At 41.0% G+C, this 23,000-nt stretch overlaps 1 protein-coding gene across 2 annotated transcripts in view; it reads right to left on the bottom strand.

The window, feature by feature from the left end:
- LOC124804763 (CRAL-TRIO domain-containing protein C3H8.02) overlaps positions 1-23,000 on the bottom strand; it is a 76,385-nt gene that overhangs the window by 8,361 nt on the left and 45,024 nt on the right. For both annotated transcript variants that reach the window (XM_047265074.1, XM_047265073.1), the window contains exon 4: positions 5,490-5,701. In XM_047265074.1, the coding sequence (XP_047121030.1) occupies positions 5,490-5,701 (212 nt within the window). The remainder of the gene's footprint in view (positions 1-5,489; positions 5,702-23,000) is intronic.

Below are 23,000 nucleotides of genomic sequence, written 5' to 3'. Positions count from 1 at the left end.
AAGCAGCCACACTATATTATATTATCATTATCCAGTGTTCATACAATAATAAAAAATATCTGCCTTCTTACTGACTTAGTCAACATACAGAAAACGGCTGCTTTTCAAAAATGTACTGTACGTGATGGAGGAACAACACAACAAAAGCAGAGTGACAGAACAGGAGAAAGGAAAAAAATACAACATTATGGAAGCTGGTTTTGTTAAATTTCTCTCAACCCAACAATTAAAATCTACCACAATGTCCACGTATACACAACACGCCAAATATATTTTATACAGCTTCACATTCACAATGACACTACTGTCAATGGACATGGAGTTGAGAAAGAGAGGTTACCAGTCTGTCGCAATTTATGGAATTACCTTTAGTGGAAATACGAATGGCATATTAAAAAGCATCAATAATTGTTGTGACTCGCCGATCTTTCAAAGTGCTGCCGCGCAGTTACGCGCGTACTCTACATGCGGCGCTGTCTGCCAGCCATGCAGCAGCAGCGCCACCTAAGCGGCCAGCCAGCCAGCAGCCGCTAGACTTGGACTCAGTTATGATTTGACTTTTAAAGTGTACACACGTCTTACTCTGTTTACTTGATCTGTGACTTTCATGTATTGCGTCTTCCTTGAAATATATTTGTTCAACTTGAAGTTATTACATTGGCGACGAGAATGGGATTTTTCTTTTCCATCGTTGACCCACATGTTTCCATGGCTACTTTAGAGCAACTATTGCAAGGTCTCATAGAACAGCCAACACTTCTCACAAATGCAATTCGTGATTTCGTCACTGTATAAAATGCGGGGCGTCTCTCGTCATTGTCTCTACCTACTTTTCCTCCTTACGACGAGACTGAGGAAGACTGGTCTGATTTCGAAAAACGTCTTCGACAGCACTTCTCGGCATTTCATGTCACGGATGAACAAACATGTAAGTCTCTGTTCTGTTCATGGATTTCACCTCAAATGTATCGGTTGTTGTCGCAATTGGCTCCTTTGAAAGATCCTGCATCTCTGTCCTTTGCTGAAATGTGCTCACTTCTGTCCGTCTATTTTCAAAAGCAAACGTACGTGGTAGCCTCTCGTGTTGCCTTTTATCATTGTCAAAAACAACCGAATCAATCCTATCGCACTTGGGCTGCTGAACTTCACGGCCTCAGTAGAAAGTGTCAGTTTGTTACTGAAGTTCCCAAAGAATCCTACGCCGATTCCATGGTAAGGGATGCTATTATCCGATCGGCGCCCAACAAAGAAGTTAGGCAACGTGCCCTTCAGTTGGCAAATCTGACTCTAGATGAAGTCCTATCCATTGCTCAGTCTTTTGAAATTTCTCGCGCCGCTGGAGCGCAAATAGAGGCATGGCGCGACGTCAGGGAAAAACAACCTCTGTGCGATGTTGAGGAAGTGTGTGGCGTGTCCCCGCCGGCCGGCGTGGCCGCAGTACGCTCCCACACGCAGCCTCGGCCTAACCGTAAACAACCCTCTAAGAAACCGCAGCTAAACCCACGGCAACTTCCTTCATGTCCGCAGTGTTTTACGAAACATTCACGAGAAGATTGTCCACAACGTTGGCAAAAAAAAAAAAAAAAAAAAAAAAAAAAAGGGGGTCATGTGTCATCCGTTTGCAAATCCGGCCGCCTACATGATGTTCATGAACATGACGCTGATTCTGATTCTGTGTTGTCTGTCAATTGTACTTCTTCCCTTTCAGGGAAGTTATTCCTCTCTGTCCAAATACTTGGTCGAGATGTTTGCATGCAGGTGGATACTCGTTCTGCTGCCACTATCATCAATTCTCAAACGTATCTTCAGTTGGGTTCTCCAATCCTGTCACCTGTCACTAGGCAATTACGGACTTACAATAAACAGAAGATTTCTCTCATGGGACAATTTGATGCTGAGGCATCTTACAAATCTGTCATTCGCACTGTTCCCTTATTTGTGGTCAACCATAGTAACGTGGAGAATCTTTTCGGTTTCTATGCCTTTCGCGTTTTTGGGTTCTCCATAGATGACTCTGTCAATATCATCTCTGATGCTATTCCTTATGCTCAATTGGATTCCTTGTTGATGACATTTTCGTCCCTTTTTTCTCGTGGGTTAGGCCATGCAAACGACTTTGAAGCTCATATCACGCTCAAACCCACTACTCGGCCAAAGTTTTTTCGAGTTCGGCCCATTCCTGTGGCCCTTCGTGATCAGGTCAAACGTGAGCTGGATCGTCTCACTGCTTCAGGGGTCTTGCTTCCTGTCACTTCCAGTGAGTGGTCCTCTCCTGTCGCTGTCATTGCTAAGCCAAATGGTGATATTTGTCTCTGTGGCGATTTCAAAGCCACTGTAAATGCTCAATGCCTTATCGACACTTACCCTATGCCTCGACCTGAAGAATTGTTCACTAAACTTTCTGGAGGCCAGTATTTTTCTAAACTTGACCAGTCAGAAGCTTATCATCAACTTCCTCTCAATGCTGCTTCCCGGCAGTTTCTGGTCCTTAACACGGCTTTCGGCCTCTATCAATGCCAACGATTGCCATTCGGGGTTGCCAGCGCCCCTGCTCTCTTTCAGCGATTCTTGGAACAATTATTGCTCACTGTCCCTGGGTGTATAAATTGTCACTGGCTCCACCACTGACGAACATCTTCAAAATCTCCGCACACTTTTTCATGTCTTACAGACTGCCGGTCTTAAGTGTAATTTTCAGAAATCAAAATTTTTTCAGGCATCTATCACGTACTTGGGGTTTCAACTCTCTCGGGATGGTATTCGTCTGCTTTGGCAAACTGTCGCTGTGATCGATGCCCTTCCTCGCCCTACATCTGTTAAGGAACTGCAGGCCTTCTTGGGGAAAATAGTTTTCACTGTCTGCTGCTTCGGTGGCTCAGCCGTTGCATCGCCTGTTGCATAAAAACGTGCCTTTTCACTGGTCCGCGTCATGTGATGTGGCTTTCCAGCAATTGAAGACTTATCAACCAGTTCTTGTTCTTGCCGCAGACGCCTCTCAGTACGGGGTCAGTGCAGTCCTTCTGCACCGTTTTTCTGACCGTTCTAAACAATCCATTGCTTATGCCTCCAAAACACTCACGGATGCCCAACAAAAATATTCTCAAATTGAGAAAGAAGCTTTGGCCATCATTTATGCTCTTCATGAGTTTGGTGTTTTTCTCTATGGCTCCAAATTTCATCTTGTTACGGATCACAAACCACTTGTTTTCTTGTTTCATCCATCAACGTCACTTCCCGACAAGGCTGCACACCGCCTCCAGCATTGGGCTCTTTACTTGTCTCGTTTTAATTATGAGATTCATTTCCAGCCGACAGCTCAACACGTCATTTCTGGCCGACGGCTCAACATGCAAATGCTGATGCACTGTCTCGCCTTCCCATGGGTCCTGATCTGGCATTCAATAGGGACGAACTTTTGTGTTTCCACCTGGATGTTGCCAAGCAGCGGGTTGTGAATGGGTTCCCCATCACCAGGGACCGGCTGGCGGCAGCTACGGGTTCTGACCCCACCTTCTCCCAGGTTTTACGCTGTATTCAGAAGGGTTGGCCAGATCGGTCGTCTGCTAAGACTACTGATCCGTTGCAGAACTACTACACTTGGCATTACCGCCTCACAGCTAGGGATGGTGCTATCCTCCTTTCCACCGAAAATGCTTTGCTGCGTGTTGTGGTACCTGCGTCTTTGCGTGCTTCGGTCTTGCGCCTCCTTCACCCAGGGCGCGCCGTCATGTGTACTGGCCCGGCATCGACTCTGAAATCGCACACACGGTCGCTGCCTGCGGCCCTTGTGCGTCACAGGCCGCCGCCCCAAAATCATCTTTGTCACCGTGGCCTTCGCCTGAGAAGCCCTGGGAGCATACTCATGCTGACTTCGCGGGACCTTTTTTAGGTACTTATTGGCTTCTCGTCATTGACGCCTACTCTAACTTTCCTTTCATTGTCCGTTGCACGTCACCTACCACCGCGGCAACCACCAATGCTCTAACTTGCATTTTCTCTTTGGAAGGTCTTCCCTCTACTCTTGTTACTGATAATGGTCTGCAATTTGCCTCTTCCGATTTTGCGGATTTTTGTTCCTGTCACGGCGTCATGCATGTCACAGCCCCTCCGTTCCATCCACAGTCAAACGGTGAGGCTGAGCGACTGGTCCGCACATTTAAGGCTCAGATGAGGAAACTCCTGACTTCTTCTGCTGCTGATGATGCGCTTCTCCAATTTCTGGCTGCTTACCGTTTCACGCCCATGGGCAACCACAGCCCAGCTGAGCTCTTACATGGCCGACAGCCCCGCACGCTACTTCATCTTCTGCGGCCTTCCACCTCACGGCCGCGGATGCCTTCGCTTGGCCGGTTCACCGCCGACGACCTTGTATGGGTATGGGGATATGGCAGGAGGCGAAAATGGAGTCCTGGCTGCATCTTACAACAACGTGGCCGACGTCTGTATGAAATCCAGACGGACACGGGTGTTGCAGTCAGTGTATCATTCGGACCAGCTTCGGCCTCGTGTGCAGGCAACGCCTGTTCCGGATGCCGCTACAGCACCTTCGGCTCTACCTGACGCTTGGGATACTGGAATCTCTCATTACTCACAACACAGTCCTCTCACCATCATATCGGTGCCAGCACAAGAACTGACGCCACCAGGAGACGTGCCCATGCAGGAAACAGATGAGCATCATCTGTCGGAGCAACTCTACTCACCTCCTTCTCCTACGGACGCAGACACATCGCCCATGTCTCCTGTTATAACAACCGGACTTGCTGCAATGGGCAGATTGGTGCACGGGGCCCCAGCAGATTCGACCCCCACGTCTCCTGTCATCTCGACCCGTTATCATCGGGGACACTTCCGTCCGTACGGGAAGCCTCCTCCTCGAGACTTTATGGCCAGTCAAACAACACCTGTGGACGTTAGCAATCTACAGGCCACCTCCATCAAGACCTGTGCAAAAACTTCAAAGGGGGGGAAAGTGTTGTGACTCGCCGATCTTTCAAAGTGCCGCCGCGCAGTTACACGCGTCCTCTACATGCAGCGCTGTCTGCCAGCCATGCAGCAGCAGCGCTACCTAAGCGAGCGGCCAGCCAGCCAGCCAGCAGCCACTAGACTTGGACTCAGTTATGATTTGACTTTTAAAGTGTACACACGTCGTACTCTGTTTACTTGATCTGTGACTTTCATGTATTGTGTCTTCCTTGAAATATATTTGTTCAACTTGAAGTTATTACAATAATGAGACAGGGGCACTCCTAGAATATGAAATTAGTGTAAAACACACACACACACACACACACACACACACACACACACACACACTTCAAAAAGAAAAGTTTGCAATAATTACATACCACAGCAGGTGGATAGCTAAAAAGCAAACATACTTTGAAAGTGAATAGAAATAAAGAGGCAACTAAACATAAATTACAGTGCACAGCACAATTCATTTTTGGCAGTTGTGCCTAAGAGGCCAGCAGGGCAGAGAGACATACCATCCCCTAATGACTGGCCAGCAGGTGGAGAAGACTGCTGGTGCATTCAGGATCAAGCAAATGCCCAGTCGTTCAGGGTAGTGCTTGCTCAGAAGCCATATGAGGTTCTTGATGAGCTGGTAGTCCATGCACGTTATTCCAAAGTCCTTCAAGTCAAATATTATGCACAAGTTGTCTATCACCTCCTCAAAGCACCTCTTGCATGCGTCTTCCTAAAACACAAATAGTAAGCAGAGTTTAATTTCTTTGTACCACAGCATTGGAAACTGTTGGGATAATACAGGTGCAGCACAGACATGGAGGTGAGACAAATGGAGCACCAGTTAGCTATGTAGTCGATTGCACGTACCACTGGCTATCATTTTAAACAATGGAAAATCCAGGATGGAATGTAACAATATTATGAGAAGAAAAGTTGCCGTTCACCATATAGCAGAGATGCTGAATTACAGATAGGTACAACAAAAAAGACTGTCACAAATAAAGCACTCAGCCAGTAAGGCCTTTGTCAAAAACAGACGACAGACAGACACAGACACGCACACGCACACCCACACCCACACGCACACCCACACCCACACAAAATGTGTGCAAGTTGCATTTGTGTGTGTGTGTGTGTGTGTGTGTGTGTGTGTGTGTGTGTGTGTGTGTGGCACGCACGCGCACTGTCTATTTTTGACGAATGCCTTACTGGCCAAAACTTTTATTTGTGATAGTCTTTTTGTTGTACCTATCTGCGACTCAGCATCTCTGCTGTATAGTGAGTGGCAACTTTCCTTTTCATAGTATTGCCTATAATTTTACATTTTTAACTTGCTAAATTCTCTCTCCGACTATGATATCAAATAAACACATTAAAAAACTTGTGGAAAACAGCAAAAAGCTTTAAAAGGAAGCAAACTTACTGGGAGTGTTGTTTAAATTCATACAGTTTTTATGTTAAACTTTGTACTTCATGTCACAGGAAGTCTCCAGGACAAATAAATCAGTAAGTTAACATATTTTGTCAGTAATATTTACTAATGTGTTCCAGGAAAACATTTTGGAGGACGTTAACTATTACAACGAAAGTCTGCATACAGAATACATATGCATACCTCATGCACAATTATTTTGCAGATGTACCACTGAAATGTTAGAAGTTTATAAGACTATTACATGTTACATAGCGTACATAATAATTTAATAACCCATCACGGTTCAAAAGACAAAGAATGTTTTCATTATTAAAGTTCCACGACAAAAAAAAGTTGCTAGATTGCATTAAAGTTGACCTCAACTAAGAAACAACATAATTGGTGATGAAATAAATTTGCAAGAGATTTACTGAGCCTCCCTGATACCAAAATTAGTTTAAATACCTAGCTTATGATACATATACTCAAGAACACATCAAATCCTGAATAAAATCTTTATTTATAAATCTATAGCATATTCATAGGAAGAGGATAATGTATCTAACATCGTTAAATTACATTTTTCCTTTATTGTATTTGTTCACTTGTAAATATGCAACAAGTATTGTTGAAGGATACAGCCAACTACAAAAAGTTGGAGTTATAAAATGCAGACGTGACAGTCACACATGTGTTCTGTGTTTATCTGAGAGTGGGCACAGCCATTGTCAACCTTGCTCGGCTGTCTGACAACTAGAGGCGGGTGAGCTTCATTCGGGCTGTGGGCTGAAGAGCCTATAGACAGCACCAATAGACAGTGGTACATCTGAAACGGAGTCATTGGGGGACATCGTCGGAATGTGAAACATCTGTATCCTCGCCCTAGTGCTGATAACACATGCTGGATGGAAACCTGCAACTTCTGGCCGTTTTAAGAAGGCAGCATCCATAGAGGTCTCAAAATATAGTTTAATCATGAAAATATTCTATAAAAATGAATCCAGACTAACTACACAACAACCAATAGCGTCATTTTAAAGCGAAAATTAAGATGATTTCACTGATAGTTATCTGCCTTTAAGGATACAGTGTACTTTTTCGGCTCAATATAATGTAAAAATCAACACCTACTTCTTTCAGGCACTGTTTATAAAGTATATGTTTTACAGATGTTTTTGTTGATACCAGCTAACGCAGCACACTTTCTAAACAAATCAGAAGTATTTTGAATATTTATGAACCTGCTTATGGTTATTAAAAAAATTACAAAGAAACTGATGCAATTTTTTTTTCCAAAATGCTTCCTCAAATTGAGGTACCTTTTAATCCAATGTTATGCATTTGAAGGAGGCCAAATTTTTACCAGACATGCATGACATGGACATAAAAGAAGGTTGTATACATGGAAGAAGCCTGGAGATACTGACAGATTTCAGATAGATTATATAATGGTAAGACAGAGATTTAGGAACCAGGTTTTAAACTATAAGACATTTCCAGGGGCAGATGTGGACTCTGACCACAATCTATTGGTTATGAACTGTAGATTAAAACTGAAGAAACTGCAAAAAGGTGGGAATTTAAGGAGATGGGATCTGGATAAACTGACTAAACCAGAGGTTGTACAGAGTTTCAGGGAGAGCGTAAGGGAACAAATGGCAGGAATTGGGGAAAGAGATACAGTAGAAGAAGAATGGGTAGCTTTGAGAGATGAAGTAGTGAAGGCAGCAGAGGATCAAGTAGGTAAAAAGACGAGGGCTAGTAGAAATCCTTGGGTAACAGAAGAAATATTGAATTTAACTGATGAAAGGAGAAAATATAAAAATGCAGTAAATGAAGCAGCCAAAAAGGAATACAAACGTCTCATAAATGAGATCGACAGGAAGTGCAAAATGGCTAAGCAGGGATGGCTAGAGGACAAATGTAAGGATGTAGAGGCCTATCTCACTAGGGGTAAGATAGATACTGCCTACAGGAAAATTAAAGAGACCTTTGGAGAAAAGAGAACCACTTGTATGACTATTAAAAGCTCAGATGGAAACCCAGTTCTAAGTAAAGAAGAGAAAGCAGAAAAGTGGAAGGAGTATATAGAGGGTCTATACAAGGGCGATGTACTTGAGGACAATATTATGGAAATGGAAGAGGATCTAGATGAAGATGAAATGGGAGATATGATACTGCGTGAGGAGTTTGACAAAGCACTGAAAGACCTGAGTCGAAACAAGGCCCCAGGAGTAGACAACATTCCATTAGAACTACTGACGGCCTAGGGAGAGCCAGTCCTGACAAAACTCTACCATCTGGTGAGTAAGATGTATGAAAAAGGCGAAATACCCTCAGACTTCAAGAAGAATATAATAATTCCAATCCCAAAGAAAGCAGGTGTTGACAGATGTGAAAATTACCGAACTATCAGTTTAATAAGTCACGGCTGCAAAATACTAACGCGAATTCTTTACAGACAAATGGAAAAACTAGTAGAAGCCGACCTCGGGGGAGATCAGTTTGGATTCCGTAGAAATGTTGGAACATGTAGGCAATACTGACCCTACGACTTATCTTAGAAGCTAGATTAAGGAAAGGCAAACCTACATTTCTAGCATTTGTAGACTTAGAGAAAGCTTTTGACAATGTTGACTGGAATACTCTCTTTCAAATTCTGAAGGTGGCAGGGGTAAAATATAGGCAGCGAAAGGCTATTTACAATTTGTATAGAAACCAAATGGCAGTTATAAGAGTTGAGGGGCATGAAAGGGAAGCAGTGGTTCGGAGGGAGTGAGGCAGGGTTGTAGCCTCTCCCTGATGTTATTCAATCTGTATATTGAGCAAGCAGTGAAGGAAACAAAAGAAAAATTTGGAGTAGGTATTAAAATTCATGGAGAAGAAATAACAATTTTGAGGTTCGCCGATGACATTGTAATTCTGTCAGAGACAGCAAAGGACTTGGAAGAGCAGTTGAATGGAATGGATAGTGTCTTGAAAGGAGGATATAAGATAACATCAACAAAAGCAAAACGAGGATAATGGAATGTAGTCAAATTAAGTCGGGTGATGCTGAGGGAATTAGATTAGGAAATGAGACACTTAAAGTAGTAAAGGAGTTTTGCTATTTGGGGAGCAAAATAACTGATGATGGTCGAAGTAAAGAGGATATAAAATGTAGACTGGTTATGGCAAGGAAAGCGTTTCTGAAGAAGAGAAATTTGTTAACATCGAGTATAGATTTAAGTGTCAGGAAGTCGTTTCTGAAAGTATTTGTATGGAGTGTAGCCATGTATGGAAGTGAAACATGGATGATAAATAGTTTAGACAAGAAGAGAATAGCAGCTTTCGAAATGTGGTGCTACAGAAGAATGCTGAAGATTAGATGGGTAGATCACATAACTAATGAGGAAGTATTGAATAGGATTGGAGAGAAGAGACGTTTGTGGCACAACTTGACCAGAAGAAGGGATCGGTTGGTAGGACATGTTCTGAGGCATCAAGGGATCACCAATTTAGTATTGGAGGGCAGCGTGGAGGGTAAAAATCGTAGAGGGAGACCAAGAGATGAATACACTAAGCAGATTCAGAAGGATGTAGGTTGCAGTAGGTACCGGGAGATGAAGAAGCTTGCACAGGACAGAGTAGCATGGAGAGCTGCATCAAACCAGTCTCAGGACTGAAGACCACAACAACAACAACAATGCATGACATGATGGCTGAGGTACTGGACCTATTTAATTCCACCTATTATGTATATTACAAGGATAAAAAAATATCACATCTTACACTTTAATTTTTTTCCTAATAAAAAATTTTTTTCCCTCAATAATTTAGTTGATTCTGCAATAAAACTTAGGTCTACTACATAAGTATGGACTATTGCAAGTTATAGAAAATAAATAGAGCGATGCTTTATAAACTTTATGAAATATTTGTATCTGAATTCTGAAAATGACAACTTGTGGGAAATTGTGAATGAAGATATGAATCTAATTAAACTGTGCCCCAGAACATTCCTGAAGCATAGTCTTCATCCTGCAGCATTTCTTCATCTTCAAGCTTCCTCTTGACATTCCTTTTAGCACTTCTTGCTTCTTTGGTAACTTGAAGACTAAATCTTTCAGCTTCATGCACCCGTTGTCTGTCACACACAAGCAATCGATCTTACATATTAGAGCCGCATTTTACATCTACATCTACATCTACATCCATACTCCGCAAGACAGCTGACAGTGTGTGGCGGAGGGTACCCTGAGTACCTCTATCGGTTCTCCCTTCTATTCCAGTCTCGTATTGTTCATGGAAAGAAGGACTGTTGGTATGATTCTGTGTGGGCTCTAATCTCTCTGATTTTATCCTCATGGTCTCTTCGCGAGATATACGTAGGAGGGAGCAATATACTGCTTGACTCTTCGGTGAAGGTATGTTCGCGAAACTTTAACAAAAGCCCGTACCAAGCTACTGAGTGTCTCTCCTGCAGAGTCTTCCATTGGAGTTCATCTATCATCTCCGTAATGCTTTCATGATCACTAAATGATTCTGTAACGAAGCACGCTGCTCTCCGTTGGATCTTCTCTATCTCTTCTATCAACCCTATGTGGTACGGATCTCACACTGCTGAGCAGTATTCAAGCAGTGGGCGAACAAGCGTACTGTAACCTACTTCCTTTGTTTTCGGATTGCATTTCCTTAGGATTCTTCCAATGAATCTCAGTCTGGCATCTGCTTTACCGACGATCAACTTTATATGATCATTCCATTTTAAATCACTCCTAATGCATACTCCCAGATAATTTATGGAATTAACTGCTTCCAGTTGCTGACCTGCTATTTTGTAGCTAAATGATAAGGCATCTATCTTTCTATGTAATCGCAGCACATTACACTTGTCTACATTGAGATTCAATTGCCATTCCCTGCACCATGCGTCAATTCGCTGCAGATCCTCCTGCATTTCAGTACAATTTTCCATTGTTACAACCTCTCGATACACCACAGCATCATCTGCAAAAAGCCTCAGTGAACTTCCGATGTCATCCACCAGGTCATTTATGTATACTGTGAATAGCAACGGTCCTATGAGACTCCCCTGCGCCACACCTGAAATCGCTCTTACTTCGGAGGACTTCTCTCCATTGAGAATGACATGCTGCGTTCTGTTATCTAGGAACTCCTCAATGCAATCACACAATTGGTCTGATAGTCCATATGCTCTTACTTTGTCCATTAAACGACTGTGGGGAACTGTATCGAACGTCTTGCGGAAGTCAAGAAACACGGCATCTACCTGTGAACCTGCGTCTATGGCCCTCTGAGTCTCGTGGACGAATAGCACGAGCTGGGTTTCACACGACCGTCTTTTTCGAAACTCATGCTGATTCCTACAGAGTAGATTTCTAGTCTCCAGAAAAGTCATTATACTCGAACATAATACGTGTTCCAAAATTCTACAACTGATCGATGTTAGAGATATAGGTCTATAGTTCTGCACATCTGTTCGACGTCCCTTCTTGAAAACAGGGATGACCTGTGCCCTTTTCCAATCCTTTGGAACGCTACGCTCTTCTAGAGACCTACGGTACACCGCTGCAAGAAGGGGGGGCAAGTTCCTTCACGTACTCTGTGTAAAATCGAACTGGTATTATGCCTAATTTTCTCAGGACTTCCAACCTTCCTATCACTCCATAACTGAAATATATCACTGCATCTAGTACACCAACTTTTAATGTATTTAGACCTACAAAATCATTCTTGGGTAATCTTTTCCATATGCAATGGTTGAAATTTTCATCTGTATTCCGAGTACCCCCATGAAGACATTTACTAAGGAAAACAGGGTCACTCAGGTCTCTAAAAATTGGTTTTATTTCATTCATAAAAGGCTCAGGAACAGAATGCTTATGATGGTATATCTGACCACTTTCTTCTGCTTTTTGGTAACCACACCAAGAATCTGTTTCCTTTAGGGCAAAGTCCACGAACAGGGTGGTCATCTGTGGACAAACTATGAAAGTAGGTGGCCCATACAGTTTTTCTCATTGTTGTAACATCATTCAGAGGTGCAGTTCATCTAATGGCCAGTCCATAACAACTCTGAAGAAGGTCTATTTCAGTTTCTGTCAATCTGCATCTGCCAGACAGAGATTTTCCATCAGACAGCTACTTTCTTTACTTTTCTCTTTGTAGCTTTCTCAATTTAGCACCCATCCTCTTTTGCACATCTCCACAACACTCTAGTTTTGTTACCAAGGTATCACCATAAACATTGAACTCATTAATTTCATTGAAAGCTTTAGAGTCCCCATCACCTAGATAATTCGTACATCTAACGTTATAAACAGGCACTGAACTCTGAAATATTTGTAGAGCTGCATCACACTCCATACCTCGACTGTAACCATCATAATTCTTAGAACACTGATGTTCTATACCTCCTTCAGTGTTACCATGGCTGTTGTGGCAGTACTTAGATAAGCACTCAACATCAACAGCTTTTCCATTCTCCAGAGAAGTAGCATTTACACCACCATTCAAGGAACAATGTCCTCGACATTGCCATGTCCCATCAAGTGCAACAGCAATGTCCCTGGTTCCACTAATATTTACAGTTTCTTCTACTGAATGTATCATAGATGCTTTATACACAACTGTCAAGGCATCTAAAAGTATTTTTATGTACCTGTTGAACCTACTGGGAGGAGGAGGAAGGGCCATCAAACCACAAAACGTTTGAGCAGTCTTTTTTACTTTTCCTATAGCATAAACTAACTTCAAATTGACACCATATAAATTATGCACAATGTTCTAAGTCATTTTCTAGGTAGATTTATTGCAGGATCTACACAGAACAACTAATTTTGACGCTAAACCCTTTCTGCTACTTTGTTGTACAGTTATTTCCAGACAGCGTACACCATCACATTGTTTACATTTCGTCACTTCCTTTACCAAAGAAGACAAGATGCCCACATCAACAACAACAAATCCACTACAAACAGCGTCATTGTTAACACAAAAATTTGAATCACCAGGACGCGTGCCATGTGGGAGTTTCTTTCCTGAAGAACTGATGGTTCAAATGGCTCTGAGCACTACGGGACTCAACTGCTGTGGTCATAAGTCCCCTAAAACTTAGAACTACTTAAACCTAACTAACCTAAGGACATCACACACATCCATGCCCGAGGCAGGATTCGAACCTGCGACCGTAGCGGTCCTGCGGTTCCAGACTGTAGCGCCTTTAACCACTCGGCCACTGCGGCCGGCGTCCTGAAGAACTGATACATAGGTTACTTTCAACAGTGTGGCTTGCTTTGTTTGTGAACTGGTTACCACGGAATTTCCTTTTATTGAATTTCTTGATGTGTGGCATAGTTTGTATTTATTGCATACTAAAGGATATGTACTTCCACAAATATATGTAGCGCATGGGCAACAAACATTCAGTAACACATGAACAAACTGCTTCAGCGAAACAAAAGTAAATACTAGCAAAGATAATCATTAACAGACACTAGAAACCTGCAATGTTACCAACGTATAAAATCATAAGTATAATCACTGGAAACAGAAAGTTCACAGTTCTTTTCGAAATAATACTGGTTTCCATAACAGAAATAAAGGTGTGGTCGCACACATGACCGTAACTTTAAAATTTGGTATATATAGGTCATTTTTTATTTGAAACCCTATAATGTATACATTAATGTAATCAGGAAAGACTATAGATTACAATAAAGTCATAAAAAAATTTCGATTTTTCCACCATTTATAAGTACCCTGTATCCTTAATCACAGTAGTGGTTTTAAAGGCATTTAACTTAAATATGTTGCATGTAAAATATATTTGAAAAATTAGTATCTTTAGAACATAAAGCTGTATTGTAATAAACAAAGTGTCTATGGCTAGAGCACAAAATGCAGTCAGAACATATCAAAGTGATTTTGATAAATGATTTTCCCACGTGATTTTGATAAATGGTACACAGCTTGAACTACAAGCCAGGATATGCATTCTGAGCCACAAAAACCTGAATTTTGCCAAAAGTATTATTTAAACATCAAAACTAGTGGCAGCAAATATTGAGTATTATGTTCTTTTTACTTTATTATTAATTTTTGGTAAAGAAACTAGGCCAAGTAGTCTCAAAATGGACAAATTCATTAATATTGAGAGAACTATTTGCCCGACTGGAAATCTGCATACAGGAATGGAAAGCCGATAAAATTCTGGACTAAACTGAAGTATAATACATGTACATACAGCAGAAATTAGTAATTTTAAACATTCCAAGAAACGGAAGTTCATTCATTTGATTACTTTCTAAGCAAGGTCTCATTAGGGGGCCATCTTTATCGTGGCATTCAGGGGATTTTCTGGCAGCCTTGAATGCGCGCACACGTGTGTGTGTGTGTGTGTGTGTGTGAGAGAGAGAGAGAGAGAGAGAGAGAGAGAGAGAGAGAGAGAGAGAGAGAGAGAGAGAGAGAGAAAGGGGTTGGGGTGGTCTGCACACAATTTTGACCATGTCATCTTTGGGATTTATTGTTTTCATGTCCAGTGCCATGAAATACTTAGAACATTTTCAACCAATCTTGGAGGCTGAAACATGAAATATTTTCATTTTCAACTTTAAAATTGTTTGCAAACAGTTGTAAGGATTGGGACTTGTATTTATCACATCTAGTACCGTGAAATATTTAGAATATTGTTAATGTGATGTAATTGGATAGATAAAAAGATCTACTCACCAAACGGTGACACAATACATACATAACAGAAGGTTATAATTATGCAAGATTTTGGAGCAAGTGACACCTTCTTCAGGTAGAAGGGTGGAAAGGGAAGGAAGAGGGTTGAAGGAAAAGGACTGTAGAGGTCTAGGAAAAGGGGTAGATTTTAGGTAAGACACTCAGAACCACGGGTCAAGGGAGACTTACCGGACGGGATGAGAAGGGAAGACTGATTGCTGGGAACTGCACCAGATGAGATTTGAAAACCTGAGGGCTTAAAAGTGCATGACAGGGTAACATGCAAGACAGAGATTACTGCTAAAACATTGTGTACGAGCTAATAAAAGTGAGAAGCTAAGTGTATTGCACATAACAGAGGTAGGAGGGGGACAGGGAAAAATTGATAGGTAAGAAAATGAAAGACATAGAAAACTAAAATGGAGTGAAGAAAGAAGTAGTTACTGTGAAGAAATTCTGAGATGGAAGAAATTAACGTAAATTAAGGCCATGTGGTTATCAAGAACCAAGGACATATTGTAGAACTAGTTCCCACCTGCAGAATTCTGAGAAACTGGTGACTGGGGGAAGAATCCAGATCCATGTGTGGTGGCATAAGGCACTGTGGTAACGACTGTCATGCTGTAGAACATGCTCTGCAACAGGATATTGTGAGTTGCCAGTATGCACCCTCTGCCTATGCCCATTCATCCTAACTGCATGTTATTACATGTGGCAGGCTGTGGACTTTGTCATATTTTTGTCATGTGAGCATTGAATATATTGTTACGATTAGTTGCAGCAATCTAGACTTGCAACTTTTGAAATTAATTCTCCACTTGGAACTTTGGTTTTAAAACTTAATTTTTGAGGAATTTTCTGGAAAAGTTCGCAGATTTTATGCAACATAGCTGCCAGGTTAATTATAACCTTGCTCTTAAGCAGTATTTGAGATTTTGTAAGTACCAGCTGATTTGATGATAATGTACAAAGTGAATAATTGCCGTTTACTGTTAAACTTACAAACACTGGGAGTTGAGTAGTCATTTCTGCACTGGAATAATTCCTGCCTCCATTTCTTTGTGTGACTAATTCTAGGGTAGCTGCAGCATTGCATTTGGTTGGTATCTCTGGTCAGTAACGAAGCCACTTGCAAAGTCTATCCATGCATTTGATGCCTTTTAAATGGTTATCTTTTGAAATTCATTTAATTTTCAGCTCGTGCAAAAGCATGTGGAGACTCCGAGCCATTTTATTACAAACAGCAATCCTTAAAAGTAGTCCAAAAGCAGATCACTGAGAAGTAATAAATGTCACACTGTGTCAAAACAAGAACTGCGTTAAACTAAACCACCAAACATCATTATGTTAGGTTGTGCAAGTGATTCAGCTGATAAAACTAAAGAAAATATTAACTTCTCACATCAATCATCTTATCAGATCACAAACATCCTTCTCACTGAATTACACCCTTAAACAAATCCTCTTCATTACAATAACCAAAGTTTTTTATAATACAACACAGGAAGGTAACAAATTATGTTTTCAAATTTTAGACTCTGACACAGTGCACAGAAACTTGAAAAGACTTGCAACAAGTAGCGTTGCCATCATACATAATCTGATTGCCCATAGGTCTCTTACGCCAGTTTTCTTCTTCTACAGTAAAAAAATCTTGCCCTCTAATAACCTGACACAGAGAGAATTCACCTACAACACACGGTGAAAAATAAAACTATGTCATAAGTTGCAAACTGGCCTTCACATCCTTTCACGTGTTTCTGACTACAGAATGTGTTTTGTGTAAATAATGGGATTTTCTCTGTTTTGTTATTGTACATCAATGACATACATCACTTGACAGAAGCACAATGGAACTGCTAATCCATCTACATGCAGACAAATGCAAAAACACTACAGCTGGTCATGTATCCACACATGCTGCTACACAGAGAGATGAGTTGCAGTTGGATAATATTGCAGATGTCCTTTGATCATTGCAATGTGTGTCGAATTATGGTGTCTCATGACTTTGAAATTAATTGCAATTAAAGAGTAAAGTAATAAATAGAACTTTGTGGATACAGAAACTAAAAGAAGAATAAATAGTTTTTATTTTTGGTCACGAAATTGTTAGTAGTTGATGTGCCCATCTCTTCCATCATTAAGGAATCTATGAAAAGGCCTAATACCTTGGCAGCATACATACAAAACTGATTAATTATATCAAGTAGGGTTGGTACTGATTGTTAAATATCTAATATAAATATTTCTTAGGAAGTGAATATCTTCTTCTTCTTCTTCTTCTTCTTCTTCTTCTTCACCGTCACCTTGTCCCACGTTACGTAGGGTCGGCGTTGCTCTTCTGGATCCTTCTCCTCCATAGTACTCTATCCATTGCCTCTTCCTTCTTCCATCCTTTCTCCCTTAGGTCCCCAGATATCTTATCCTTCCACCTCATCTTCAGTTTTCCTCTCCTTCTTGCTCCTTCAGTCTTTATATCTTCAACTCTGTTTCCGATATACTCTTCCCCTTTTCTCTGTAAGTATCCGTACCACCTTAGTCTGCTCTCTTGTATCTTTTTCCCCATGGGTCCCACTTTCACAGCTCCTCTAACAAATTCATTTCTACTCCTGTCCTTCCTTGTTACCCCACACATCCACCTCAGCATCCTCATTTCCGCCACTTCCATCTTCCTTTCCTGGACTACTGTGATTGGCCATGTCTCTGCCCCGTATATCATAGCAGGCCTTACCACCAACTTGTACACTTTCCCTTTCAACCCAATGTTCATTTTATTGTCACACAACACACCAGTCATTTTCCTCCAGTTGTTCCAACCACAATTTATTCGGTGTTGTATCTCGCTTTCCAGTCCTCCGTCCCTCTGTATGTACGACCCCAGGTATTTAAATTTGCAGACCTATTTCAGGTCATCATCCTGGATCTTGCAAGACCTCATCTGCACATCCTTCAGTGCTAAATATTCTGACTTTGTCCTGCTAATTTTCATCCCTCTTTCTTCTAGTGCCTTCCTCCAATCCTCCAGCTTTTCCTCAAGTCTGTCGATGCTCTGCTCACAAAGCACATCATCCGCAAACATCATGTTCCACGGTGCTTCCTTCTTCACATCTTTCACTAGCACATCCATAACCAAGTCAAAGAGGTAGGGACTAAGCGCAGACCCTTGACGTAACCCTACTTTTACTGGAAACACCTTTGTCATGCCCACACTACTTCTCACCTGTGTCATTGCTCCTCTGTACATTTCCTTCACTAACCTCATATACTTCTCTGGCACGCACTGCTCTCTCAAGCTTCTCCATATTTCCTCCCTTGGGACTGTGTCATATGCTTTCTCCAAATCAATGAAAACCATATGTAGATCGGCTTGTAGCCCCCCCGTGTCTCTCCACTATCCGCCTTAAAGCATGTATTGCATCAGTCGTTCCTCTTCCAGGCATGAACCCAAACTGTTCTTCACACACCACAGTCTCCTTGCGTAATCTTGCTTCTATAACTCTTTCCCAAATTTTCATTGTGTGTGCCATCAGTTTAATACCTCTATAGTTACTGCAGTCCTGCACATCACCTTTCCCCTTAAATATTGGGACTGGAAATATTAGCCAACAGTTTCTTTTGTGTCGCCTCCTTAACACACGTTCTTAATAACGTTAGAGACGATCGAACGCTCGTTAGTCCGCAAATACCGCCTCTTCTTCGTATTCTGCACATTTTCTTGCAATGCAGGGCGATTATCCATAATTTCCGGATACTGAAGTATATCAATGAGTACACAAAGTCAATTGACTGACACTGGCACCTAAGATTCCACGAATAGAGACGACGTATATCACTGCACGCCGAGCTACACCGCTAGACAAGTAACGGGCAACTGATTTTGGGTGCCCCTGTAGGCCAGTGGCAGGGTTCTTCCAGGAAAGGCCACTTCCCCCACCAAAACCGCTGCTCGCTCTTGAGTTTACAGACAGACTATATCCATCGTTAATCCTTCGTTTGCCCCTCCTTCCTCCATTTTCACTCTTACATTTTCTTCATTCAGCAATTTCTCAAAATAATTCAACCACCTTTGGATTATTTTTCCGTGGTCATGCAGAATTATTCCTGTTTCATCTTTCATTTGTTTTATTGCTGTTAGATCCTTAGAAGCTTTATCTCTTGATTTGCCTATCCGTATCATTTGTCTCATATCCTGATTTTTCTGTAGTTGTTCATATGTCTCCCTTACTGATTCAGCTTTAGCATTAGCCACTGTTCGTTTTGCCTCCTTCTTTGCACTTTTATATGCTTGCCATCTGCTGCACTTCCAGACATATCCCACTTCCTCTTATCATCTTTCTTTTCCTTCACAACCTTCTGCACCTCTTCATTTCACCACCATGCTTCCTTACCTTTTGGCACCCCTCTCCCAGGCGTTACCCCAAACACTTCCTCCCCGGTCTTCCTTATAACAACACTATCTATTTTCCAGGACTCTTGCACACTCTCTGCCAATTTTACCTTTCCCAGTACTTTTTCACTAAACTCCTCTCTCAAATTTTTATCCATTAATCTCCACCACTTGATTTTCCTATCACATTGATTTATGTGCCTCTGTCTTTTACATACTTTCATCTCACAATCCGCTACAATCAACTAATGTTGTGTTGCCATTCCTTCACTGTATATGACCTTAGTATTTCGCACCTCCCACTATTTTTCCTTCTACATAATATGTAATCAATTAGGAAGTGAATATATGGAATACAAAACTGCTTCTAAACAGAAAAATATGAACACTCCCAAAAAGTTTGTAATTTAGCACCACTAATAATAATCTATTGTAGTTCCTCCATCCCGACATTTTCCTAACACTGCTCTGTATCCCTAGGTCGTAAATTGCAGCCGTGAGCCAAAGTACACCCATCTGCTTTGCCTTTGATTTTCCCCAACTATTGCTGCCTTGGTCAGTGCCAGAACTCTCGCGCTCCTTTACTAGAAGTTTCTCCTCAGTCTCCTGATGACAAAGATGAATTAAATCATCCATATAGGACTGATGAGACTACTCACAACTCTCATAAGTTGGTTAGTGTACTTTGCCCCTCCCTTTCTTGTTGTTGTCACTGTCCACAATGGTGAAGTCTTTTAAGAAGATATGAGAGGAGTAAGATTTACAATAAACTTTTTACTTATCTTTTCTTGCTCAGTTGGCTCCAGTTCTTCATGTCTAGTGATCTAATTCTTGAGGCTGAAATTCTCACATTTTATGTTCTCATGGTTCAATTGATCTAAATAATTTTGAAGGCTGTATTTGCAGAATGTTTGTTTTCGGGATAATTTATTGTCTCACATTTACTATATCACACTGTCTTTTGAATTTTCACATTAACAAAGCCGAATTTACATTGTTCGTCCAAAATACAAAAATAAGTCCAATCACATCAGAGGCTTACTCACTACTGCTTCACTCTGGGGTAATAACAATATTCCAAAGGGCTTATAATTTTTCTTGTTAAATTAGTTTCTCTTAGTTTAGATTATTATTTTATAAATGAACCCAGAAATAAACATAATAAACAGTACTAGATTGCACAATTAATAACAGAAATTTTAAATGTGTCAAATATTTTGTAATTTCAAATGTTTCTAAAAAAACAAACAATTTTAACTGTACATTCAGAGCTAGTACATATCGATTGTAACAACAAAAATAAAGAAATTCCTTTTCATAAATTTTAGCCTGAAATCTAACTTATTGTGGATAAAACTATGTGAAACTTTTCAGAAAAGCATCTTAGATAATAATGACCCGTCCAAAATTCGAAAAATATTTCTGGTATTGACTACTACTGTTGAGAAAAAGTAATTCTAGAGGATGATGTCCCTTTACAATGGTGCGACAGATTTTTACGTGCGTGCGTGCGGTGCACCAATTGCGACGGATTATACGTTGCTGCTGCAATGCAATTTCTTTTATAATTTTTGTTCATCTACCTCTTTACAGCGGTAGATCTTCGCACGTAAAACTCCTGACTGCAGCTGCTTACGAGATCACAGAAAAGCAGTGTTGAGGAAACTGTAACCTCATAGCTACATGCCGGAGGCCGCTATAAGTAAAATTTGCTGAAAATTTTCTATGTACTTTAAAGAAATGATTCGGAAAGGGGATGTCACTCGTACTTTAAACATGTAGTTCAAATTTAAACCTTCAATAGATCTTTATTGCCGTTAAGCAAGATCATCAGCCCACATTTACAAAAATTACTAAAGTTTCTGCTCACAGTTATCACTATACCTAAAACAGCCAGAACTTTTACCTTCCCAAATTCCTAAACCAATTACTTGTAACACAGTCAATGATCAGCCAATTACTTCTGCACATGATATTCAGTGGTTGTCTTTAGTAATAGTTTATGCTCGCCATAAAATACTCAGTAATAATATACTCAGTACCGCCACGCTATATAATTCAAAGTTCACTCGTGATTTTCGTCGGAACGAATTATCACAACACTCTAAAGTTTTCATAAACAGTTTCTGGTCACTACCAGATACCATTAACACTGGACCATAGCACAGAAGTCATCCCAAGACTTTATCTTACACATCATGCGAAAAGTCACATCCAGCATAACCGCCTCCAATCAAAGCTAGCTCGTGACTCCTCTCTCACTCTCCCACACTCAAAACTATATCTCCTCGCTAGGCGGCCAACCGTCTCGCTTCTCATTGGCTGTCAGCACTTACGACCAATGAGAACTCACTTCTAGGGCACGGCTCGCGCCAAAATCTAGCAAGCACCAACCACTTCTCTAGGCTCATTGACATCATCAAATTAAGTAACACAAAGCTCTCTAATTAAATAAACAAAACAAAATGAACTATAAACTTTACTCTATATCTGGAAATTTATTATGTAGTTGCGAATGTTCTGGCTGTCTTATACATAAGCATACATACTTGGACATCCGACATTCACTAGTAGGGGAACCACTAGTGGATTTGTTTCCATGTTACAGAGTTGGAATACTTGCCAGTTCCTGTAGAGAATTACATGAATGATTTTTAATACTGCCGAACATCCCACATACTCTCACGCCCGCATTCTCATTCACACACACCCTAACACACAATACACATATTTACTTAGAATTCTTGAAATTATTATTATAGAAAAGTCACAGAGGTTTTCTGAAACTAAAAACTTTCCAAATTTAAATATGAACACTGAAAGTATTATCAGATCATCGTACATAGTCACTGAAGGTGAATTATCACATCACTGTATTTATTTAAATTCTTGACTGTCGGAAAATTAAATTTTTTTTTAAGGAATTTTACTAACTTCCAAAATACAACTATTTTTGATCTCAGACTTTGACATATTGTTTGTTTTCACAACAGAAGGATGTACATCAAATATGACGTTCCTCAGGTTATTCCTTTATTAGTTATTAATATTTTTAGCTTCGTATAATGTAAGTGGCCTGCCAGCGCTACTCCACTGCTCTCACACGCGCAGCTGCAACAGATGGTCGTGACGTCAGTCTGCAGGACACAACTCGTCCGTTACTGACCGTATAATACTCTACCGGCTTACATTGCAGCCCACATACATTCTGAAGTAAAGCTTTTAATAGACAAATGGGCGATCGCGCACTAGTTGCGACACCACAATGGGAAAGCTCATCTTCGTTCCTAACCACTGTACTTGGGCAGAGCAAGTATCAAAAAACACGAAAAGGTGAGCAGAGAGGCGCTACTTCAGATAAACAGCACATGCTCTAGTGAGAAAACAGTACTGAATGCATATGATGCCTACTTTGATCCTCGTCTTAGATATTGAGGTACCTTCTGGGGAAACTCTAAAACAGCTAATAGGACTTTTAAACTACAAGAAAGG

Source organism: Schistocerca piceifrons, chromosome 7, assembly GCF_021461385.2.
Source record: "Schistocerca piceifrons isolate TAMUIC-IGC-003096 chromosome 7, iqSchPice1.1, whole genome shotgun sequence".
Lineage (NCBI taxonomy): Eukaryota > Metazoa > Arthropoda > Insecta > Orthoptera > Acrididae > Schistocerca > Schistocerca piceifrons.
Note: the sequence above shows the minus strand (reverse complement) of the source record. Positions and strands in the feature narration are given on the sequence as shown.